The 25,457-nt window shown below is 41.8% G+C and overlaps 1 protein-coding gene across 13 annotated transcripts in view; it reads left to right on the top strand.

The window, feature by feature from the left end:
• Positions 1 to 25,457, top strand: part of HERC1 (HECT and RLD domain containing E3 ubiquitin protein ligase family member 1) — a 110,350-nt gene that overhangs the window by 53,029 nt on the left and 31,864 nt on the right. For 6 of the 13 annotated variants that reach the window (XM_077918958.1, XM_077918960.1, XM_077918951.1 and 3 more), the window contains 20 exons: positions 759 to 914; positions 1,177 to 1,283; positions 3,613 to 3,723; positions 4,990 to 5,166; positions 5,945 to 6,184; positions 6,773 to 6,856; positions 7,908 to 8,431; positions 9,238 to 10,013; positions 12,340 to 12,538; positions 13,050 to 13,210; positions 13,593 to 13,709; positions 14,220 to 14,451; positions 16,221 to 16,345; positions 16,960 to 17,180; positions 19,487 to 19,755; positions 21,213 to 21,277; positions 21,368 to 21,565; positions 22,271 to 22,445; positions 23,419 to 23,689; positions 25,240 to 25,453. In XM_077918958.1, the coding sequence (XP_077775084.1) occupies positions 759 to 914; positions 1,177 to 1,283; positions 3,613 to 3,723; positions 4,990 to 5,166; positions 5,945 to 6,184; positions 6,773 to 6,856; positions 7,908 to 8,431; positions 9,238 to 10,013; positions 12,340 to 12,538; positions 13,050 to 13,210; positions 13,593 to 13,709; positions 14,220 to 14,451; positions 16,221 to 16,345; positions 16,960 to 17,180; positions 19,487 to 19,755; positions 21,213 to 21,277; positions 21,368 to 21,565; positions 22,271 to 22,445; positions 23,419 to 23,689; positions 25,240 to 25,453 (4,422 nt within the window). Of the gene's footprint in view, positions 1 to 758; positions 915 to 1,176; positions 1,284 to 3,612; positions 3,724 to 4,989; positions 5,167 to 5,944; positions 6,185 to 6,772; positions 6,857 to 7,907; positions 8,432 to 9,237; positions 10,014 to 12,339; positions 12,539 to 13,049; positions 13,211 to 13,592; positions 13,710 to 14,219; positions 14,452 to 16,220; positions 16,346 to 16,959; positions 17,181 to 19,486; positions 19,756 to 21,212; positions 21,278 to 21,364; positions 21,566 to 22,270; positions 22,446 to 23,418; positions 23,690 to 25,239; positions 25,454 to 25,457 lie in introns of all 13 variants that reach the window. The other 7 variants (XM_028706313.2, XM_077918959.1, XM_077918953.1 and 4 more) reach the window with 5 other exon arrangements.

Here is a 25,457-nt window from a genome sequence, read left to right as displayed (position 1 = left end):
TTCTGCCCTTCATCCGTAAATCCAAATTACATAATCTATGTTCTCAGTGGATGAGAGATCATATGGTGAACAGAACAACACTGCTATGAGATGAGATCATTTGAGGGCAAATGATCTTATTTGAGAAAGAACAAATGAGAGTGGACAATGTAAACATGAAAATATCTTCACAAGCAGTGTCAGAATTAATGGGGGGCATTGTTTACATTTTGACACTATAGAAAATGGTGGGACTTTAAGTGTTGCTGAGAATTTTGTCTCTCTACCTCCGTTGTAATCTTTATCCGCAGCTTCTTATTGAACTATTTTACAAATCATTGCTTACCTTTTCTCTTCTGGTACAGAAAAAGGCACCCATGAAATGGAATAAATCTAAATTTGGTCCAAGAGAGCAGAAATAAAGTTAGTGTAAGAATAATTTTGTTGCACAACAAAAGGATAAGATGCTGCTTTGTTGTGTACTATTTGTTCTTTTACTTAAAAAAAAAATACTTTTGCCCTGCTCTTCAGCTGAGAAAGCTTTCAGGGCACCTTATATAAAAGCAATAAAAAAATTAAAGACAGTGATAAAGACAGTGGACAATAAAAGCAGAGCGGATTAATCATTTGGCTTGAAAACAGCAATGACACCTGCTGGCAGAAGGTAGGGTAGACCTTCCTAGGCACTCTTCAGGCAGAGCATATGCAAATCAGGCCTTTTGAAAATATGAATCCTTTTCCTTTTTGCAGTAATAATTTTTATTGTTTTAAATCCACAGTGGCTCTTCGAAAACAGCACGCTGCAGAGTTGCATCTAGGCGATTTCTTAGTCTTTCTTAGAAGGGTGGTTTCTTCAAAAGCCATTCAGTCCAAAATGGCATCCCCAAAGTGGACAGAGGTGCTCCTGAACATAGCTTCTCAGAAATGTTGTTCAGGTATGGTCTATGGTCTTTGTTTTTTATGTGTGGGGAGTGTGTTTATCATTTGGAGATAGAAACTTGCATCATGTCCATCAAATGAATAATTACAGAAACTCTTTATACATGTTTTGTGTATTTAAGTGGGCAGGCCATTTTATCCTGTGTATTCTGGATATTTTACACCATTTTATAGACACACCACTGGTTTCTAACTTTGTTTGGTATGTTGTTAGCATGTGTTGGTAGTACCAGCTTTCTTTCTGGGTCCCATTTCTAGGTGTACCTTTGGTTGGCAACTTGAGGACCAGGCTGCTTGCGCTACATGTTCTGGAAGCTGTGCTGCCTGCATGTGAATCGGGTGTGGAGGATGACCAGATGGCTCAGGTCTTCATACTTTACAATATTATAAAGTGTTAAGTTTTTGTGTTTGCAGCGGTGACTATTTTGGTGGCATTTGCATCTTAGAAACTGTGGTTCGGTTTAAGTTACTTCTCAGTCCTTATGGAGGTATGGTATAAGAGTAAACTATATGAAAATGTTATATGCTACCTAACGCCTAGTAGATTGGCAAAAATGTATAAAGCAAAGTCAAATAAGTGTTGGAAATGTAAAGAGAAAGAAGGTACCCATTTCCATATGTGGCGGTCTTGCAATAAGGTTAAAGCTTACTGGGAAATGATATATAATGAACTGAAAAAGATGTTTAAGATAACATTTGTTTAAAAATCAGAAGTTTTTCTTTTGGGGATAATGGGATAAGAGCTACCTAAATAATATAGTAACTTATTTATTTATGCAGCGATAGCTGCAAGAATAATAATTGCCCAAAATCGAAAGACGAAAAGTCCCGACGAGAGAATGGTTGCAGAAACTAATGGAATATGAAGAAATGGCAAAACTTATGGAAAGAATAAGAAATCAAGATAACAATTTTTTTATTAAGAAATGGAAATGGTTTATTGAATATTTACAAACATTGCATACAGATCAAGACATTAGCAGGACTATTGTAATAACAAATAATAACAATAAAAATAATAGATTGAAATGATTTGGGATATTCAGGGAAAGATAAAATTATTTTAAGGACTACAGAAAGATGGGGAGGGAAGTCGAGATTTATAAAGTCAGAATTATTGTTGATTGATTGGTGAAATATTTTCTTTTTTGTTAATAATCGATAATTGTAATTAAATATTTAAAGTTACTTCTCAGCCCTCAGCAACAGCCTGAAAATAATGAAGCTGCTTTTTTGACAATCTGATCACTGATCTGCCCAACATACAACAGTCTCCTCTAAGTGACCATGGCTGCCTAAGGTCACAAGGTCAGAGGTCCTAGTAAAACAACTTTAGCTAGATTAAAAGAAAATTATTTGAAAACAATACCAAAATGATCCTTAATGCCTACAGAAGTAGCTAAAATGGATAACTGATGCTCACCTGGAAAAGGGGGGGGGGTGTACAGCTCACAGTTCCTTCACATCCTCCATGCGTGGTGGGACTGTGCCAAAGTTGCCCAGTTCTGTCCAGGCTGATAGCAGATAGACTGATGGACATTGGGGATCGAAACCGGGAAAGGGGGGTTGGAGTTTGGGAATCCCAAGGGTGTACAATTATATTTTGAACTTTTCTTCTTTTATTATTTTGTTTTGTTATGAGTATAAAAAAGGGGAATTCGTGGAAGGGAATTGGGGTCGACCTTAGAAAAAGATCTTAATGTTTAAAGACTGTGGATTATAAAGGGAAAGTGGCTATATAAAATGAACTAAATTGAATAATGGGTTAAATACAAAAAGGTTAAAAACTTGGGATAAGAACTTGTTGAACTAAACAAATGGAAATGGAATACAAGAAGGGGAGGTGTGGCGAAGTCTTGGAAAGATGTTATTGAAAGTAAGGTTTAAGTGTAAATGTTTTCTTTTTTCTTTTTCTTTTTTCTTTTTTGGATTTTTTGGAAATTTCAATAAATATGATATTAAAAAAACAAAAAACAAAGTTGCCCAGTTCTGGGATAAAATATTTGTAGAAATAACAAAAATACTGAGAAAACCTGTAAAAAAAACCCTCCTAAAACAACCCAAGGGTTATCAAATAAACTTTTAATAGGTTGCTTGTTAATGGCAGAAAAAATATTGATAGGTAGAAATTGGAAAGAACCAAAGGGTTTAAATGTACAACAGTGGAATAAGGTAAATTGGGACATAGCACTTTCTGGAAAAGTGATGCAAAACCTTTGTGTGGCTAGAGGGTCAAATGCCCAAGAGACTTTTATGGTGGACTGCTGGCCATTCATTCGACACATAAAAACCCCCCGCTATAGGACGAACTGTTTCTGCTGCGTTCCTTAATATATGATTGTGTTAACATTTTCCTTCATATTGATATTAGCAACTTTCTCTCCACTTCATTGCTTGTATGAACTACGCCTTTGGGTTGGGGAAAGGGAGTGCTCCCCCCCCTAATTATAAAAAAGGAAGCAAGGCAGAGGTATTTTTCCTGTCCCCATAGCCACTTCATCAGACCTGGATTGCACCAAATCACAGGGTTTCAGAGATGTGTCTTCAAAAATAAGAGAAAATTGTCTTCAGTTGCCTGCTTCAAACCCCTGGTTGCTTTGTTATCTGTAGTGTAAGCAGGATGGGAAATACAGCCTTAAAAATTACCTGTGACTATTTGGAATTAAATGTTCTTCAATCATGTTTCCCAAACAGGTTATTGATCGGTTGTTCTCCCTTCTGTCTGATTGTATGTGGGAAAGTCCTGTTGCACAAGCCAAGCACATAATTCAGATCAAGGAGAAAGAAAAAGAAATGAAGCTGCAGGTACTAGCTTTAATTCTGATCAATTTCATAATGTTCTTTTCAGCCACTGATGAAATCCTTTGTCTTGAAATGTGTTTGGCTCATGTTGAAAGGCCTGTGATGGACAGCAGAGCCCTGGTGATGCAGTCCCTCAGAGTTCCACCAGGGGGTTGGAGCCTCTCTCTGATTGGCTACAAAGTCAGCTGGCTGCAGAATGGGGGTGGGCTTAAAAGGAGCAGCTTCTGAGGAAGCCTTGAGATGGGGATAGGGAAGGGAAAGAGCTGGAGCGAGACAGGGTTGAGTTTGGTTTGAGATGGAAGAAAGGGATTAGGAATGGGTTTGTCCAAGAGAGTGGGTTCAAATGTGAGTTTAGCATCCGCTCTGCGGAGAATATCTGTAGCTAGAGGAAGGAGCCTCGTACTGAAGAGAGGAGGACCATGTGAGGAGACAGGAGTTGCCTGGAGGGCTGAGTCTGAGCAGGGGAGGGAGAAGCTGTGGGACTACAGACCCCCTGCGTCTCCTTCCTGTCAGGCGGGGAGAGCTCTTCTAGGAAAAGAAGACTCCCAAGCCAGTTAAGAGGATCCCAAAGTCTCTTATACATCAGAAGTGGGATTGCTAAGAGGGGGTAAAGAATGAAACAGATCACGAAACAGAGCATTAAGCTGTGAAGGAAGCTGTGCCGTGTCCAAAGTATTTAACTAAAAGACCTGTCATAACCAAGTAAAGGAACAAGAGAAACTGAGTTAAGCATTTCACCACCTATTCTAGAAACTGGAACATTTACCTGAAGTGCAGCAACCGATATTTAGCAACTGAAGTTTAAGAAAAGATGTGCATATACTACTGTGTTTAAGCCTGTGACATCTTTATATTTAGTTTAAGTAAAAGTTAACTTCTTCCTAGCCCAACTTTGTTTCACCAATCTCTTTTTGGAAATAAAACTTTCCTTGTTTGATCAACTCCTGCCTGAGATTCCCTGAAACAAAGTTCCCCTCACACAAGATAGCCTGTGGTAAATGGAAGAAATTTGTTCGTGTACTGTGCGGTGGGCCTGCTGTATTGAATTGGGGGCAGTTAGTGGGGTGAGTCCGCTACAGTCTCATATGGGATTTGGTTTATCAAGTTTTAATATTGGAGTGTTTGTATCTATGGTTATTTTTGAAAAAGGTATTTTGTATTTTTATACATCTTTTACCCCTTAATTATTATTTTTTTACTGCTAGATTGTGCTCCCCCCCTCTGTTTAATTGACCAGAATGTGAGGTGTTTATATTCTGTTTTTGAAAGAAACAGGGTGAATCTGAAGAAGAAGATGAAAATCTCCCTATACAGGAAGTATCGTTTGACCCTGAGAAGGCTCAGTGCTGCTTAGTAGAGAATGGTCAGATCTTAACTCATGGGAGCGGTGGAAAGGGATATGGATTAGCATCCACTGGCGTCACTTCTGGGTGTTACCAGTGGAAGGTATGTAGAAAGCCAAGTTTAAAAATAGGGATGAAGCAAGGTGTATAGATAAACCCATTGTGTCCTTAACCCACAAACTGTACTGCTCTAAATAGAGGGAATGTATTTGAACTCTAGTTCTAATGGCATTTTTTTCAGGTTGCCTAAATTTGTTCCCTAGATTTGCACAGGATTTCTGACCCTTGCAAGCTGGACTTCCAGAGTCCACAATTTTTAGGTCTTGTTCATGATTTGCTGGGCTTCTCTAAGCCTGTGGGTTGAGCAGTACAGATCAGTGGCCTGCACTAGATTTTATATCTTTCTGCAAAGACTTGTGAGGCCAGGTAAACTGTATGGGGAAGAGAGAGGCTCACGGGACACTCTGAAATTTTATGGGATATTCTGCCAGATATAAACCTAAATCATATGTCAAATCTAATTTTTTTTAGGGGGGAGGAGAGAAATAATCAGAAGCTCCACCTAACAATGATCTTAAAACAACAATCCTTTTGTTTCCATCATTCTGTGGAATACTTCATTTTTCTTCATAATATTTTATCCCCCAAAATGGTAGAGATAAAAGATTATTGCTGTTTTTAAATAATTGCTAAGTACACCTTGACAAGATAGCCTATTGGATGTCCGTGGGTCTACTGAGCCTCTCTCCTCTTTCCAGTTCAATAGTGATTAATTTGTGGGTTGAAATGACTGTTCAAATCCCCATTACTTTTATATGTCTTTGTGCTTCGTGATGTTTTAAGTAGCCCATGGGCGTTGATGGTTTTTCTTCACCTTCTAGTTCTATATTGTGAAGGAAAATCGAGGCAATGAAGGGACTTGCGTTGGAGTGTCTCGTTGGCCAGTTCACGATTTTAACCACCGCACTACCTCAGACATGTGGCTGTACCGAGCATATAGTGGCAATCTCTACCATAATGGGGAGCAGACGCTGACACTGACCAGTTTTACCCAAGGGGACTTCATAACATGCGTGCTGGATATGGAAGCGAGAACTATCTCCTTTGGAAAAAATGGAGAAGTATGAATCTTCTGTTGCTTATTTATGATATTTGTATACTGTTAAAATTTTTTAACCTGTAATGGTTTTCAAAGCAGTTCACAACAGTAAAACAACATTCAATCAGCAGTTACAAAAAAGCAGTACAGCAGACAAAACAAAGGCATAATACAAACTACCACAAAGTTCTAAATTTGTGAACTGAAATCAAACGAAAGGGCACAATGAAACAAATCTTTCTAAATTTTGAAAGGAAGGATAGGGAGTGTGTCAACTTGACCTCGGGGGAACACAAATTCTATAGTGTAGGTGCCACAACTGAACAGACCACGTTCTTCATCAGTGATAGTGTAAACCAGCCCTTGGCAACTTAGTACTCTCCCGATGTCGTAGATCAAAACTCCCATCAGCCCCAGCATCAAGCTGAGCTTGATAGGTGATGGTGTTCAAAACGGCTGGAGGTCACCAGGTTGGGGAAGGATTATCTAAACTTTTAAATTGATGCTAAATGAAGCATGACCTGACGGTAATCAGTAAGGAAGTGCTCCTTGCAAAATTGGTGACTGACATAATCAGTTTGCTGTCTACTCTCTCCCCCCCTCCCCCCAGGAACCAAAACTGGCTTTTGAAGATGTGGATGCTGCAGAATTATACCCATGTGTGATGTTTTATAGCAGTAATCCTGGAGAAAAGGTAAGCTGGATATTTAGCCATAGTGGTGAAGGTTAATATGCTGTTTGGTAAGGGCCTATGAGTATAATATGTGGAATAAATTGAGCATTTTTAGCTGTGTGCGTGTGTGCGTACATACATACATACATACACGTTTATATGGAATTGGTCTATTTAAACAGTATTGTATGTTGCTACTGATAGATGTTCTTCAGAGTATCAGGCAGAGGTCTTTTTCAGCCCTGCTATCTGAAATTCTTTTGCCAGGGCTGAATCAGGGATTCCTTTGCATGCAAGAAGACAACACCCCCCAACACCCTCAGCCAAGCTTGTTCTAGCCCCTTCCTTCTCTCTTCCCTACTCCTGTCAGCATTTGGATACAGCAAGCTTGGCAGGTCAGGGAAAATAAAAGGCCTGGGCAGTCCTGACATCTCTCAACTTGTCTTACTGTCCTTGCTGAGAGCTGAGAACATAGCCAGGAGTAGCAAATTAGGGGGAAGGTTGTGTCCACAGAGCTTTCTCAATACTCCTCCCCTCTGCTCCACTTCTACTAAGACAGAGTGCTGGGACATGATGGAAAATGAGAATTGACATCTACAGAGAAGCACACCTTCATAACCGGCTTCCAAAACTTAAATGTCCCAGGGTATGGTCTGAAGGCCTTTGCTGAAGCTAAGCAGGTCTGGGTCTGGTCAGTGCTTGGAAACCATATGCATTCTGTCTTGGTTTCCATGATGAAAGAAGGCAGGATATAAAATTAAATAATTTGTTACGTGTTTGTAAATATTTCTATATTTTGAAATCATCTGTAACGGCATGGAAGAATCAGTGAGATGTCAAAAATTGACTCACTTGTGCTTGTCAATATAGTTGGGTAAACTCTTCCTCATTGCTACAACCTCCCACAAAAGCTCATGGAAGTCTGTTTTGTAGCAGACCTGCAATATTGGTGAAAATTTAAAAAAAAAAAAACCCATTCTGATTTGTTTAGAAGATTTCTAATTGCAAATAAATTTTACCATAAACCTGAGAATCCAGCTCAGTGAATTTCCTTGTGTGTCTGTGTGCATAGGTAAAAATCTGTGACATGCAGATGCGTGGCACCCCGAGGGATTTGCTGCCAGGAGACCCCATTTGCAGCCCTGTTGCTGCTGTGCTTGCAGAGGCCACAATTCAGCTTATTCGCATCCTCCATCGAACAGACCGGTGGACACATTGCATCAATAAGAAAATGATGGAGCGGCTGCACAAGCTCAAAGCATGCCTTAAAGAGGCAGGTCAGAAACTGAAGAAAAGCCGCTCTGTTCAAAGCCGGGAGGAGAATGAAGCACGAGAGGAGAAGGAGAGCAAGGAGGAGGAGAAAGGCAGACATGGCAGTCGGCATGGGCTGGCAGATCTCTCAGAGCTCCAGCTGAAGACCTTGTGTGTGGAGGTGTGGCCAGTCCTGGCAGTGATTGGTGGAGTGGATGCTGGACTTAGAGTTGGAGGCCGCTGTGTTCACCGGCAAACTGGGCGGCATGCCACCTTGCTTGGAGTGGTCAAAGAAGGCAGTACATCTGCCAAGGTGCAATGGGACGAAGCTGAGATTACAATCAGGTATAGTGTTTTCAGTATTGGTGTTAGACAAGTGGCCAGTTGTTAGTGCTTAGGAAATGTCACTGACTTTTAAAATGTGAGATAGTAGTTGCTAATATTATAAACTAGTTAAATATCAGACAGCTCAACCTGGAAATTTCTTGTAACCTTTTGCTACTGTGGGTTTTGAGGCCATTGCTTTGTAACATTAGGGAGTGTTGTTTATGACTTTTGGACTATAAGCTAAGTAATGTCTGAACGATGGTATCAAGTGCCTTGTGGCACCTTAGAGAGTAACACATCTCTTGTGGCATATTCTGTGAGCCCTCAGAAACTTCTGCCAGAATAGGGTTTTTTTTAACTCTTTAAAGTGCTGCTAAGTTTTTGTTTTGCATTTTTATTTTGTGAAAATATCTAAGGGGGCATGCCACCTCCCTACTTAGTGCCAGAACCCAGTTGAGATCCCAGGGTGCTTTCACCCATTAGGAAACATTTTCCAAAACAAACGTGTCTAATATAGCAAAAACTCCCTCAGTATTTTATTATTACCTTTGTTGGGTATTTGGAATGAACTGTTTTGTTTGAAACAGCACACTCATTTTTTGTTACCTTCTGCACTGAGTATCATCTCTCCCCATTATCTGATCATAACCCTCATTCCCTCCCACCCCCCACCCCCGGTTTACATTTACTTTTTTAGACTGTCAATTCATTTAGATTTTGATTAAATATATTTTATGTCTTATTTTGCCTACATTATTTCCCGTGCTTTCCTCCTGTCTATCCCTCACTTGCTTCTTCCTGTGTCATTCTGATCTTTATTAAAGCTTCCCAACTTTTTGGTCGCCTAGTGACACGCCATTGTATAATCTGGAACCTTGCGAACCGCTGCCTTTTGATGTTGCAAGATTCCGTGGACTGACAGCCACTGTGTTGCTGGACCTCACCTTCCTGACTGGCATCCATGAAGACATGGGGAAGCAAAGCATCAAGCGACATGAGAAGAAACACAAGCATGATGCAGAAGACAAAGGAGAAGTTGACCAGAGAACAGAAGGTGACTCTGGATCAGATGCTCGGTCGGTGCCAAGCACTGAGGAGATCAAAGGCCATGGAGCTACAAGTTCAAAATCCGAAAATGAAATTGCTTCGTTTTCCTTAGAATCTGTTTCCTTGGGTGTGGAGAGCCAGCATCCAAATGCCGAAGGCAAAAGGAAGACTCATGAACATGCCTCCAAGAATCATGATGCTGTACAATCAGAAATCAGAGCAGTGCAGTTGTCTTACCTTTACCTTGGTGCTATGAAATCGCTTAGCACTCTCCTTAGTTGTAGTAAATATGCTGAATTGTTACTGATACCAAAGGTCCTGGCAGAGAGTGGCCATAATTCTGATTGTGCGAGTTCGCCCATTGTTCACGAAGATGTGGAAATGCGTGCTGCCTTGCAGTTCTTGATGCGCCATATGGTGAAACGGGCAGTCATGCGCTCACCTATCAAGAGGGCACTAGGACTGGCTGATTTGGAACGGGCACAAGCAATGATCTACAAATTAGTGGTTCACGGGCTGTTGGAGGACCAGTGTGGCAGCAAAATTAAGCAAGGTACACTTTAATTATGCAAGTGTATAGATGTTAATTTGAATACAATTACACTGGTAGCTGGATACCCTTTTCCTAATATTTGTGCCTGTGAAAAGCCAGCAATGCTGTTATGTTGTTTCTGCAGAGCCAGTGTGATGTTGTGTATTGTGGTGCTACACTGGTACAAGAACAGCAGTTGGTGTGCAGTGCCCTAGCCATTTACTTTGCTTTGCGTTAGTCAGTCTGTCTTGTTGGTCTCTGCCATAACTAAAGGTAGCTGTTATCATGCTGACCAATAGCCTTACCTTGTTCATTCACTTTCCATGTCCTTTAGCTTAATTAAAGAAAACTAAGTCATTTTTTATAAAAACCATAAGCTTGGCTGTTGCATTAAATGACAGCTTTCTAAAATTCTTCTAGTTAGTGCAACATAGCAGTTACTCTTTATACTCTGGCTAACCTGCAGGAGGTGTCTGCAAACAATGACTTCACTCTTTGCGCAGCTTGGGAGTGGTAGGATCACATCACATGACAAAGATTTGTGGAGACAAAGCAGCTCCTGTGACCCTCCCTAGTTTCTTCCCTTGATATCTTTTCCTCTAGATGAGCACCAGTGTTTTAACAGTAGTGTGAACTACCATAGCATGATTTGAGTGTGCTTGCACAAATAATCATACGACATTTCCCCCTTTTACCCCTACATCACAAAGTTCTTTGGTTATTTGAATTTAATTCTATATGGTAGAGGGTGGTTCTTGTTGTGCAAGGGCATATGTTTTACATGCAGAAAACCCCATGGTCAGCCCATGCCATTACCACTTGTAAGGATATTGGGTAGTGGACCTGTGAAAGACATCTGTTTGCCTGGGAATTTGGGAGAACTGCTGCCGGTCTTGAGTAGCAGTTTCAACATAAGGTATGTGGGTGGAACTAGATGTCTGGGTAAAAGTGGTTGCAACCACTTGGGGAAATGTTGCAGCTCAGTGGTAAAGCCATTTGCTTTTGCATGCAGAGTGCCCCAGGTTCAGCCCCTGGCATCTCCAGCGGGAGGCTGGGAAAGACCCCTACATGAAACTCTAGAGAGCTGCTGCCGGTCGTCATAGGCAGTACTCCTCTAGAAATGGCAGAAGGGAAGGTACTTAATGCCTTCTGCGAATTCCCCACCCCCCAAGCTGGTCTGGTTTTGATGCATGGCTGGGGGGGACAACGACTTGTGAAAATGTGTTTAGGATATGGAAAAGTACTCACCTGCTACCCAGCAATTATCTCCTGTACTCACAGTATTGTTCCATCTTGTTCTGCCCTGAATCATTGTTTTCCCCTGAAGGCCTCTCACATGGCTGCTGTCTTCAGGCTTCTCAGGTGATGGACTGGAGATGTTTCTGTCTCCACAGAACCCATCAGTGAATGAAAGGCTGGGCCAAAGAATCCCCCTGGTCTGTGTTCTGAGCTAAGGTTGCAGTTGTCCTTTCAGCACTCATGTCTCCCGTTGAGGAGCATTTGCCTGCATTGTGCTAGAGCATGTGGGGAGTTGGCAGGGGGCGCGGTGGCAATTGGCTTCACATTCTGCTTTGGAGTGTCCCAAGGATACCTTTCTGGCTACTGCTGGAATACTTGATTATCATTTACTGTTTATTTATTATTTTGGTTCCTAGACCCCTCTTTATCAGCTCATGATCCTAGGGAGGTTACAGCAATATAATTCACATAAAAACAATTTAAAATTTAAAATAAAAATGTACAATATCAATGTACAACCCCCCCCCCCAAAAAAAAAGTCAATTCATTTTCAGCTGGCCCCCTCTGAAAGCTTGGGCAAATAAGCATGCCTTTAATTAGTGCAGAATGATGAATAATGATAGCACCAGCCCATATATTAGGAAGAAGGGTGCTCCATAAGGTTTAGGTCTGAAGGGATCATTCCTTGTGATATGGCATGTTCTAACAGAATAAATATCAGCCACCCAACCCTTCATTCAACAATCATAACTTTAGAACCACATATAAGAATGTAAGGAGACTTCTGCAGGAGAAGGCAAAGTGGCCTATTTCCCATGTTTGCTAAGAAGATGCCTTCAGGAGGCCCACATGTATTCAGTCCCAGGTGTGCTGCAGTTGCCTGTAAAAATAAGCGTATCTGTATAGCTATATTTTTATTCCAATCAGTGTCTGTACTAGATTTGATTTTTTTAATGTACACAATATTTTAAACTTTTTATAAATGCCATTCTTTTGAGTATGTGTTTGTTGTATTGTGAAATTGCTTCAAGGTGCTTTATAGGGAGCAAGTCATAAATGAAATTTTTAAAAGCTAAATGATATGGGAAAACATTAAATTGTTCTGCAGAAGTGGACCAGCAAGCGGAAGAAAACGACCAAGCTCAGCAGGCCCAGACACCTGTGACGACGAGTCCTTCAGCCTCTAGTACGACATCTTTCATGAGCAGCTCTCTAGAAGACACAACAACTGCCACCACTCCGGTGACTGATACCGAAACTGTGCCTGCCTCTGAGTCCCCTGGTGTTTTGCCTCTTAGCCTTCTTAGGTATGGATTGACTTCTGATCTTGCTTCTCATAAACCATCCAGCCAAGTTTGTAATCATTTTGTGTCTTGATAAGTTTTCACCGAAAGATAGATTTCATTTTCTGAAAATGTTTGCAAATTGTTTAACTAGAGTAGCAAGAAGCAGTATATCTTTTTATAAAAGGCTGTTCCCTTCCTACTTTCAACAATAAAACTGTGTGTTTTTTTACTTGCTGACTAATGGTGCCAGACGTAATAGTGTTGAGTTGGGTTGTCATCACTCACAAAATAGGTTGTGCCCATTGAACCCTCAGGCTGTTTTCCAATCTCCTTTTAAATTTGAAGGAGGCTTGTTTAGGAAGGAGAGATGGTGAGGAATGGGTCCTACTTTTGCTGACATCCATACACATCCCATTGGTGGGCTACAGCTATCACCATGTAATATTAGAAATACAGGTATTTATCTTGTTTGTTGGTATGCCTTGCACTGCTATCCATTGCTTTACCATTTTTATTTATATATTTTAAAAAGGCAAATGTTCTCCAGTTACCCAACTACTACTGTACTCCCAACAAGACGTGCACAAACGCCTCCCATATCCTCTTTGCCAACATCTCCTTCTGATGAAGTAGGCAGGAGACAATCACTGACCTCTCCTGATTCTCAGTCTGCAAGACCTGCCAATCGGACAGGTAGGTTTCATCCATTGCCTTAGTAAGGTTTATTTAAAATATATATATATTGCAACTCAATTTTGTTCTCTTCATATCCGTACTGAAATTTGTGTGTTTACTATCACTGTATGTGCCCTCAGCTGGTCAAGGCATCAATGCCAGGGAATGCTAATGGTTTAACCTCTTAATACTAAAACATTCATTGGCAGATATGTGGAAGATATTACTACTCCCCCCCCCTTTTTGTAGTAACAAAAAGATGTAACTGAACTTTGTACAATTATGTACAAGACGAAGCATATTGATTTTGAACTTTTGTAGCCTGACTGACTAAGTTGCAGGATGAATTATGAAGGAGATGGTGCTGATTTGCCATTCATTCTTTTTCCACAATCCACAGCTTTGTCGGACCCAAGCAGCCGCCTTTCAACTTCCCCCCCTCCACCAGCTATTGCTGTGCCCTTGTTAGAAATGGGCTTCTCCCTACGGCAGATTGCGAAAGCAATGGAAGCCACAGGTAATCCTTCTGCTGTCAAGGAATATGCACTGCACCGCTTTGTCAGAGAGAGAGAGAGAGAGAGAGAGAGCGCATGTGTGAGTGTGAGCACAAGTAACAAGCCAGTTAGTCTCTGAAGTGTCATAGCTTTCTTTTTCATTAAAGGGTTTGCTCTTTGTTGTCAAATATTAGTCTATAAAGTGTAATGGGGACAAGCACTCCCTTGAAGTTGCTCAAGGAATAAGAGCCCAGGATCAAATAGTAGAAGGTCCTGAACAACCACCCACCAAAAATTCTTGGTTTCTTCGGATTTCCAAGCACACTCAAGCTTTTCTCTGCAGTTGTAAGAAGGAGGGACTGCCCTTTAAAAGAGGTGAAGGCAAGATGCTCTGGATGTTGGCTGTTGCATCAGCTATCAAGCTGCATGTAACAAAACTTTGGAGAGAACTTTTGGAATTCATATCCATTTCTAACAGAGGGCATTCCTGTTTTCATAATTGGGTGTCATTTCATAAGATTTTTCTTTCTTAGGTGCAAGAGGAGAAGCAGATGCTCAGAACATTACAGTCTTAGCAATGTGGATGATAGAGCATCCTGGGAATGAGGAAGACGAAGACCCTCAGTCAGAAGAAACAGCCGATTCCCTCCATGGCACTGTAGTTTCTGGGGGCAGCGGGAAGTCAAGTGATCAGTGTTACTTGCAGTCTCCCGGTGACATCCCTTCAGCTGATGCCACTGAAATGGAGGAAGGTTTTAGCGAAAGGTAAAATGTTAGTTTCTTCAGGTTTCAAACCTTAATGGGACTGTAAGTATTAGTTTTCCACACGATGGTACTCCCCAGTGCAAAACTATTTCATTCATTCATTTTGTATACCACCCTTTATCCATAGATCTCAGGGTGACTGACAACATAAAATTACATGATAAAAAATAGGACACAAGCAAACCAATAATTGTCCCTCCCACAACACATTTAAAAGGGCATCAGATGTCAATCAGCCAAAGGGCTGGTTGAAGAACATTTTCACCTGGTGCCTAAAGATGTATAATAAAGCCGCCAGCCAAATCTCCCTGGGGGGGAGCATAGGGAGCCAGAAAAGCCCATTCTCATTCTGCCACCTTCCAGACCTCTCATGGAGCAGGCACAGGAAGAAGTGCTTCAGAGGATGATCTCAGGGTCCAGGTAGGTTCATATGGAGAGAGGTGGTCCTTGAGGTATTGCAATTCAGAGCTGCTTAAGGCTTTATATGTCAAAACCAGCACTTTGAATTGGGCCCAGAAACTATTTGGCAGCCAGTGCACTGAGCCCAGGATTGGTGTAATATGCTCAAACCATGTTGCCCCGGTGAGCAGCCTAGCCGTCAAATTCTGCACCAGCTGCCATTTCTGAACTGTCTTCAGAGGCACCCCTACATATAACGCATTGCAGTAATCTAACCTAAAGGATACCAGACCATAGACAACAAAAGTTAGGCTATCCCTGTCCAGATAGGGGCACAGCTAGGCCACCAGCCAAAGCTGATAGAAGGCACTCTGCACCACTGAGGCCGCCTGAGCCTCAAGTGACAGCAAAGGACCCAGTCCTTCAAGAGCAGGCAACTTCCCAGCCATCTGGTCTAGGGAACCACCCACCAACAGTGCCTCAGTCTTATCTAGATTGAGCTTCAGTTTGTTGGCTCTCATCCATGCTTGCTATTAAAATATGCAACATGGTTATTATTAAAATATGCATTAGTTTTTAAAAACCAGTCTATCTTAGATGGGATTAGACAAATCCATTGAGGCCTAGTCTGTTAACCAATGCTAGTCATAATGGTTCAGTGCAGTGTTGCCCAATTAGGTTTCTCCAGCTGTTTGGAACTACAAGCCTCGTCAGTCACAGCCAGCTCAGGCTTGTTGACTGCTGTGAGAAATAGAGTGCTGGCTAGCTCAGCAGGGCTCTTTTGTTCTCAAGTATTTTCTGAAAAATCTGTCTTAAGAGGCAAGACACAAAAGGCATTATATGTCAAAATCCCTATATGTCTCTTCCCCACATAAGAACCCCAGAAACCTGTCGCTTGAGAGAGAGATCAATCAAGTGCTGTTCTAACATGTGCCTAACTTATACTTACTCTCCACAAACATAATCACACCAAGTTGTTTATTACAAGAAAGAAAGCATATGGCGATCAGTTTTCACAGTAGAAGAACTAATGCATTCACATTCCTGATCTAAATAAAGACCCTAATCTGTGGTAAAGCAAAAGTGGCTGAGCGTATTATGAGTTATACATTCAGAAGTTAGAGATAAAAGCAGAGCTATACCTTTCTCCGGTTCTAGTTAGAGCAATCCTACAATGGAGCAAATAACTGGTGATTGGGACCTAATTTAGTAGAAATCAAGGCTTCTATGCTTTATGAGAGTTAGGCTATCTACAACAAGCGCTTAGGCAATATAAACATTACCCCCTTCTTGGTCTGATGTCCAATCTGGATTAATGTTAATGAATACTTGACACATTTCAATATTTCTAAACTATTTGTACATTTCAGCCATGATAGTATGGAACACGTAGAAAATGCAGCATCTGGAAGTGGACCCACCTCAAGGGGTCGGTCAGCAGTGACCCGGAGGCACAAATTTGACTTAGCTGCTCGGACGCTGCTAGCCCGTGCTGGTAGGTGTTTGAAAATATTTTTCAACACCCTTTTCTTTTCATCCCTGCTGAAGAGGGCATGTGCTCTGTAGCACAGAACTTTAAATGTGTTCTGCTAGCCTTGTATGTGTCAGTGTGTATGTTGACATTTTCATATGTGTGTGTATAATAGACCAGTTTCTAATCTTGTCAGAATTGTGTGGTTAAGAAACAGAACCCAGAGTGTGACTTACGTAGAAATGATGAAGATTTTTGGTGGCTGATAAGTTTCATGGGACAATGTAAATTGAGCTGCCATCAACCCAAACTGTTTGGGCTAGGGAAGGAAGCCCTGCTTTTGGAGTCAGGGTACCAAGTATAGTCCTTATATCTGCCCCTGCTTCCCCATGTAAGTGAATGACATCTATTCTTTGGGGCCTGGTGGTGCTGATGTTGGCCAGTGAATGAGAGTAGCACAGTGTGTCTCACTTTGAAGAGTGAATGACATCTCTCCTAAGAGGTCCTGCAGTTTAAGTGTCCTTATACATCACAGCACCCATTTTGCTAAGTTGCAGCTTTGACCGTAGCTAGCATGTACTGCTACTACTAACCCGCAAAACAAACTGTGTGCTTGTTCTCTCTCTCTCTGATTTAAGCGGGATTGTACCGCTCTGTACAGGCGCACAGGAATCAGAGCCGGAGAGAAGGGATCTCCTTGCCACAAGACCCTGGAGCATTGTATGACTTCAACTTGGATGAGGAGTTAGAAATTGACTTGGATGATGAAGCCATGGAAGCCATGTTTGGGCAGGATCTTGCCAGTGATAATGACATTCTAGGAATGTGGATCCCGGAGGTATTGGATTGGCCTACCTGGGTGTGTGTGATTGCAGCTGGGGCTGCTTTGCTTATTACTTGCTTTCTAGGAAATGAAATAACATCATGCATTACCTAAGCAATTGTTTTATTAACATTATTGCTGCTAACCCTTATTTGGATGGTTCCAGGCTCTTAACAGCACAAGTGAATATTGTCATGTAGTTCTCATTGGTACATTTCATGTGAAACAGTTTCTCTTTACTTTGACTGCTTTCCTATTTGCCAACTGTCTTTTCTGCAAATCAAGACACTTGACATTTTAAAGGAAAAACAGGCATGATTTCATTCATCAGAGATGATGAGTGGCTAATATTCTCCTACATCAGGGGTAGGAAAACTCTGGCCTGTAGGCCCAAGTAGCACCCCTGCCCCAGGCAGGCCATTTTGGCCATGCACACCTACCCCACACCTGATGTCACGTTTGATGTCAGCTGTGGGGCGGGTGAAGTCATGGCTGGGACAAATTGGGGCCTGAAGTCATCCAAACATGGCCAAGAATCTGCCTCAAAGAGAGCCCCAAACATCAGCTGGAATTGGCTACATTGGAACAGTACATTTCTTTTTTAAAAAAATAAATAAATTACCCAACCTGGTGTGCTCCAGATGGTTTGGACTACAGCTCCCACTGAACTCATCCAGCGTGGTTACCCTTAACAACTGGAGGCCAGCACTGGGGAAGGCTGTTGTAGAACTTTTATTTTGAACAGAATGACGGTTATGCAAGAGCTCTCCAGTGTGAGAGAAATTCATTGAAGATTGTACCTTGTTTAATGCTTTGGGAATATGCTAAATTGCTTCTAGTTACAATATCCTGTATAGTTTCAATGCAACAGTTGCTGCTTAAAGCGCTTCTCAGATTGAGATGATCATTGTGCGCTTTGATGTTTTCACAGCAGTGTTCTTATATGTTTTGCTGCCTCTTGAAGTACGCAGGTGTCTTTGACTTAGCATCTTGCTGAAGGTGCTGAAAACTATAGGCTTTAGACTCTTAAAGATGTCCAGTGCTATGGTTGAGTAGTGAAGACATAATTGGCCTTATTTTGAATAAGATCTAACAAATGCACCCAAATTTATTGGGCTGTAGCTCAGTGGTAGAGCACTTGCTTTGCATGCAGAAGGTCCCAGGTTCAATCCTTGACATATCCAGGTAGGGTGGGAAGAGACCTCCTGCCTGAATCCCTAAAGAGCCACTGCCAGTCAGTGTAGACAATAGTGAGCTAGATGGACTAGGGGGTCTGACTTTCTCTGTTCTGGTGCTCTCTGATCACTTTTGAGGAAAAGTAAATAGTGCAGTAGTGTCTGTAGAATGATGAGGCTTTTGAGCCACTCTGCTCATTACACAGAATGAGGTGGCAAACTAGACTGCCTCAAATTTCAGGGAGCTGGCCTCAGGTATTTGAATGCTCTATGCTTATAGTAAATTAGTTCATCAGGAAGAAAGATGCTAAACTTTTCTTCCTTGTGAGTTAATTTACTAAGTGAAGGAAGCTTTTTATGGACTACCCTTCCCCCAGAAATATGATTCTGCAGTTGTAGTGGTACAGTCCAGAATTCTACCACCATCTACATCCTCATTTTGCCTAAATGTATTGAGCAGTTCTTACTTTAGGATTTTCCTTTCAATTGCAAGAGCTAGAAAAAAAAGTATTTTTCCTGCTAATGTTAAGGTGAATTTGTTTGTTCAATAAAACCAGCAAGCCTTCCTATTTTCTTCCTCCACCTTTTCCTTAAGAGTTCCTCATAAAATAAACTGAAAGCAAACCAATTTGTAAAACCTATTTGCACAGCTTTGCAAAGTATGCAGAGCATGTGAATTAAGCATCTGTAGGCCATTTTTTAAAACTCAAGAAACTTGGGGTTTATAGGCAGAAAATTAGACTCTTGATTTTTAGACTTTGACTGAAATTTTGGCATGAATTTTTCTTTGACCCTGTCAAAGAACGGTTCATGCCATTAGGTTGCCAATAAAGTATGAACTGCTAACTTTAATATATTTGAAGTTGTTCACCTACAGCTGCCTTTGCCAGCCTAGTGCCCTCTAGCTTTTTTGGTCCACAACTTTCATCATCCCTGACTATTGGCCATCCTGGCTGGGACTTATTGGAGTTTTAATCCAAAACATCTGAAGGGCGCCTATGCAAAGGTTGACCTATGACAATCCACTGTATTTCCAGGTTTTTTTTTAATAAGCTGCAACTGAGAACTGCTGAGTCAGCTGTGGTTATGACAGTCCATTAAAATACAATGGAAATGCTAGATTTTTCTGTGTGTACATGATTATAACTGCATGATTACACTGTGCAGCATGTTTGCGAATCTGAAGACAGAGAAGAAGTGGTAGTATGTGAGTTGTGTGAATCCAGCGTTGTCAGCTTCAATCAACACATGAAAAGAAACCACCCTGGCTGTGGGCGCAGCGCAAACCGGCAGGGCTACCGCAGCAATGGCTCCTATGTGGATGGATGGTTTGGTGGCGAATGTGGAAGTGGGAATCCCTATTACCTCTTGTGTGGCAGCTGCCGAGAAAAATACTTGACCTTGAAGAGCAAGTCTAAGACATCTTCCTCGGAAAGGTACCAAAGACTGTGTAGCCTGTGATGCCCTTTGCTGGAAAAAAGAAAGAAAGGAAAGGAAAAAGGAAGCACTTATCATAAAAGAGCTGAACTTCATGAGCCAATATGGTACAGTAACTAGAGTGTTGGGTTGGATACTGAAAGCTTGGTTTAAAATCCTTGCATGGCCAGAAAGCTCCATTGGGTAGCCTTGGGCAAGTCAAGTCTCATCCTAACCCCTGTCACAGGGTCCCCCTGACATCATTAGAAGGGTACAGCTCAGAAGCAGAGCATATCCTCTGAATGGCAAAGGTGCTGGGTCCAATCCCCAGCAACCCTAGTGTGAGACCTTCAAAAGCCGCTGCCAGTCAGAGTAGACTGTATTGGTCTACACTGACTAATAGTCCAATATTGTTTACAAATTGTCTGAGACCTTGGATAGCTGCTGCCAATTAGATTAGGATTGTTATTGGACTCAAACTCCCATCAGCCCCAGTCAGCACAATGGAGAATGATGGAAGTTGTAATCCAGCAACACCTGGAGGAGATAGTATCTAACCCTTGCTAGAGCAGAGATGGAGAAATAGTTTTGGACTCCAAATCCCTTCGGTCCCAGTCAGCATGGCTGATGGTCTGGAATGATCAGAACTGGAGTCCAAAACATCTGGAGGGCCATGAATTTTCTGTCCAGAAGTAGAGACTATTCAGCTAGGTGGGGCCAGTGGTTTGACTTGATATAAGGGTGCCTCCATATGGAGGAAGGTTAGAAATACACAAGCATCAAAACTTATTGGCAGTCCTGTTTGTTCCAGACTTTCAAATGTGAGCTGCTAATGAAGTTCTGTGTAACTTTTTTGCATGAGGGAGAAGAATAAAATGGTCACATTTTAAAATAATTTATGAAATCAAATATTAGACTGTTAAGATAATGTTTTCAAAATCAGCATTTCATTCTGATGCTTTATACAGAGTTTGGGTTTCAATGCCTGACACAAAATCACATACAGACTCTCAGTTCTTTGGCCATCTATTGCTTGGAACTTGGAACTGGTAGTGTCAGAAGATTCTGGGGTGCATCTCGAAAGATATTGTGGTGCATCTTTGATAAGACTGTTGAAAAATTGAAGAGGAATCTATATTTCATCAAAATGATTGTTTCTTCACAGACAAGTTAGCTATAATTCAGTTTTCACAAACCTGGGGTTGGGAGCCTCTGACCTTCCAGATGTTGACCAGCTCCCATCAGCCCCAGCCAGCCAACAACACCTGGAAGGCCACATGTTCCTCACCCATTTCTTAATATTATTTATTCATTTAGTTCAGAAAAGTTATTAACCACTTGATTTTTTTGAAAGAGAAAACACTCAAAGCCTTTTACAAAAAAATAAAAATAAAGAAAAGACTACAATACTTAAAAAAAACAAAAAGATGGGGTGTTTGATTTAACAGCAGATTGTTGTGTTCTCTTTTTGGTGCAGATATAAAGGACAGGCACCCGACCTGATAGGCAAGCAAGACAGTGTCTATGAAGGTACTTCTTTATGTAGGTCTTTTCAGATGACACCAGTGCATAGTTCAAGTTTTGCTTTAAAATAGTATACCTAACTGCAATTTACTTATCTCATGCTAGAAGACTGGGACATGTTGGATGTTGACGAGGATGAAAAGCTGACGGGTGAAGAGGAATTTGAACTGCTGGCTGGACCCCTTGGGTTGAATGATCGCCGTATTGTACCCGAGCCTGTTCAGTTCCCAGATAGTGATCCACTGGGAGCCTCAGTTGCCATGGTCACAGCCACCAATAGTATGGAGGAAACACTGATGCAAATAGGTAAATTTACATAGAGAAATAATTGCCTGAAATCTTGCACTGTTTTTTCTTGGTCATTATCCTGAACATACTCACTGTGAAATTGCAGCCAAATTAATTGGCTTCATCTGTTTTTAGGTGGTGGTACTATTACTTTGGAATAGATGTTTTTCATAGCTTCCTCCTGTGTCATCAAAAGCTGGGAAAACTTCAAAACCACTTCTTCCCATCTCCCTCCCCCCTTTAAGGAGCTGCAAGGAACGTGGTATTGGGAAAGGAAAGCATGAGAGTAGGGTTGAGTAAAAGCAGAAGGGCTTTTTTTGGTACATAAGATGATGTAAGGGACATCCTCTGAAGAAATCATAGGTATTTTGTTGACTCAGTAAGTGGAGTTATTCAGCTACCCCTTCTGTGCAAGAACAATGCTGGCTTGAACCAAAGGACCACTTAGTCCACCATTTTGTTTCCAACTGTAGTCAGTGGGATGATGAATGATATACAGATATCAGTGCAGTGCTCCCATCAGTTGAGGTGAGTTAGATGGAAATGGGAGTGAGAGAGGGTTTTGAACTGCCCAGCATTAACTTCAGCATGAGAGATGACCCATTGTGTTTATCTTGTGCAGTTTCTGTCACTCGAGTCCTTGGGGAAAGTGCAGGTTAACCTTCTGAATTAAATTTGCACATGCTGCAATGCTTCCTTTTCTTGTCACTCCTTGAATTCAAGGTTGCCATGGCTCCATAGAAAAAAGTTCTTCTGGCAGAATTACCCTGGGAGAACAAGCTGCTGCTCTGGTAAATCCACACGACCGTGTTATGGCTTTAAGAAGGGTGACGGCGGCAGCTCAAGTCCTCTTGGCAAGAACAATGGTCATGAGAGCCCTCTCGCTCCTTTCTGTCAGGTTTGTCAAGCTCTAGAGGACCTGATTTGAACAATGACCCTGTGATTGTTAGCTTGTGGTGTTATCTGAGACAAAATCCAAAGCAAAATAGAAACTAAGCAACTTTTGAATATGGTAAAAAATCTGCTAGATAACACAAGGAGAGTAGGGCTAATTCCCATCTTGGTGCAAGCTTTCCAAAGTAGCCACGTGTTAATTTCAAAGCAAGTTTTCCCCTTCTAGATAATTCTTTTTCTTTACTAACAAGAAAAAATTCTGAACACTAGCATTCTCTCCATGTCTCAGGGATACCTAGCATGGTACCACCCAAATGTTGTGAACTATAACTCCTATTATTCCTGACAATTTGCCAAGCTGACTGGGGCTGATGAGAGTTGTCCAAAACATCTTGAAAGTGCCACATTGGCTACCCCTCATATTGCTCTATCCAGTGGTCCAAAATTGGGGACACTCTCCATTCACAGTCTATTGAAACAAAGGAAAATTTGACCAGGGGGCAGGGCTACTAGGAGGCACCTCCCACTTCTAGGGCTCATGTTCTCCTGCATCCACAGCAAACAGATGTAGATTGCCAGTGTCCTTTGCTTCCTTTTCCCTGGTCCTGATTGCAGACATAATGATGGTATGCTGCTCTGACACTGACTTTCTGAGGACTGACTTAATATTCTCCTTGACAGAAGAACAGTAACTTGTACTCTTTATCCTACACTCGGTTTAGGGACATAGGGGCTGCTTTGTACTGTGTCAAACCAACTTGCTCAATATTGTGTACCCTGACTAGCAGCAGTTCTCCAGGGTTTGAGGCAGGGAACATTTCTAGCCCAACCTGGAGGCTGATTCTCTACCACTAAGCTGCAGTCCTTTGGTTTTTTTATGACCACTGCAATGTATAATAGATGCCTTGAAATGTGAATGCTGTGTTTGTGTGGGGTGTCAGTAGGTAGAAAAAAACTTACCTTTTTTTCCTCAACAGTGGGTCTAGTTGCAGTCTTGCAGCTGGGCTTGAGTCCTTGGGTTTAACCGATATCCGAACCCTGGTCCGACTGATGTGCCTGGCTGCAGCGGGGAGAGCAGGCCTCTCCACAAGTCCCTGTACTGTATCCGGTTCCTCCGAGAGATCTCGAGGAGTGCATAGCAAAATGAGCAAGCCCATTTCCTGCTTGGCCTATCTGAGCACAGCTGTTGGTTGTTTAGCTTCAAATACCCCAAGTGCTGCAAAACTGCTGGTTCAACTGTGTACCCAGGTAGGATCAGCCATCCTTCTGCTCTGGGTTTTTATTTTCTGGTACTAAATCTATTATTGCTGAAGTTATCCCAAGAAACGGCATATAACAATTGCTTTTTAAAAAAGAAAATCTCTGAAATATTGCATATTTCCAAGGGAAATGGGGTTTAGGAGATTCGGTGCAAGGCGTAGAAGTGAGCAATCCTCTTTTGGTATATTACCATACCCTGTTTCTCCCACTCCTCTGACTTTGGCATTGAGTGCTATTGTTATAAAACTTTGAGCAAGTTGGCTTAGTTTTCATGCAGTGTGCTCTACTTGGCAATGTACATGGACTAACCATTATGTCACATTAATAGTGATAACTAACATGCAGTATGTTAGATAACTAACATACTTAACAATAACTTCATAACACCAGACAAAATGAGAATTTTGAAAATGGGCATCTGGTATAAAAGGAGCATGGTGTGCTTATGCACTGCAGAGTGACTACTTTTAAATTGAACATTATTTGAATCACAAAGTCCATAATACCTTTAAACTCTGGAACCAACAAGGTAATGAACAATCTTGCTTTCTGTGGCAGTGAAGTATATGGCTGGAGAGCATGTGGCACAGGGCTTAGTTCCCCCCTCCCCCAACATTTGCAGTCACTTCTCTTAACTTTGAAAGTTCATCCAGTCTAGTTCTCCTCTAAAGATACACATGGAAGAGCAATCCATTGCTGTATTCACACATAACAATAAGACTTACTGGCTAATCGTGGTTTATCTGGAACAGGCCTTGTAGTGGTGCATGCTGCCTGATTGCTTCCACATTACTCCTGCTCTGCTGTGAGTGGGATAAACACACCTGGAAGCTTTGTTTTCCTACTGTATCTAAAGCAAGGGCTATGGTTGGTTTCTCCCTAACCACTGATGAACAACCACCAGCAATGTGATCAGGCAACATGTATCAACACACTACTCATTGCAGGTAAACCAGGTCTGACTTGTTGCATGTGAATGCTGACATGTAAATACTCCCCCCCCCCTTGTCCCTAAATTAACAGATACTGTTAATGGCCTTTGGCCTAATATGTAGCAATAGCATCTCCTTAATAAAGGTAAAGGTACCCCTGCCTGTACAGGCCAGTCTTAACAGACTATAGGGTTGTGCGCCCATCTCACTCAAGAGGCCGGGGGCCAGCGCTGTCCGGAGACACTTCCGGGTCACGTGGCCAGCGTGACATCGCTGCTCTGGCGAGCCAGAGCAGCACACGGAAACGCCGTTTACCTTCCCGCTAGTAAGCGGTCCCTATTTATCTACTTGCACCCGGGAGTGCTTTCGAACTGCTAGGTTGGCAGGCACTGGGACCGAGCAACGGGAGCGCACCCCGCCGCGGGGATTCGAACCGCCAACCTTTCGATCGGCAAACCTTAATAGACACAGCTTAATAACTAGAATTATATCTACCTTTTAGGTGTCTGCATTTATTTGAAAAAATCTGTACAGTTGAAATGATGTGTATAATTGAAAATACTTATATTGGCTATTACAGTGTTTTGTTCATTTCTTGTTTTTTAGAACTTGATTTCCGCAGCAACTGGTGTCAATTTGACTACAGTGGATGATCCAGTGCAACGAAAATTCCTGCCAAGCTTTCTGCGAGGAATAGCAGAAGAGAATAAGCTTGTAACATCCCCCAACTTTATTGTGACTCAAGCGTTAGTAGCCTTGTTGGCAGACAAGGGGGCCAAACTGAGGCCAAATTATGATAAAACAGAAGTTGAAAAGAAAGGTAT

This window comes from Podarcis muralis, chromosome 14, assembly GCF_964188315.1.
Source record: "Podarcis muralis chromosome 14, rPodMur119.hap1.1, whole genome shotgun sequence".
NCBI lineage: Eukaryota > Metazoa > Chordata > Lepidosauria > Squamata > Lacertidae > Podarcis > Podarcis muralis.
Note: the sequence above shows the minus strand (reverse complement) of the source record. Positions and strands in the feature narration are given on the sequence as shown.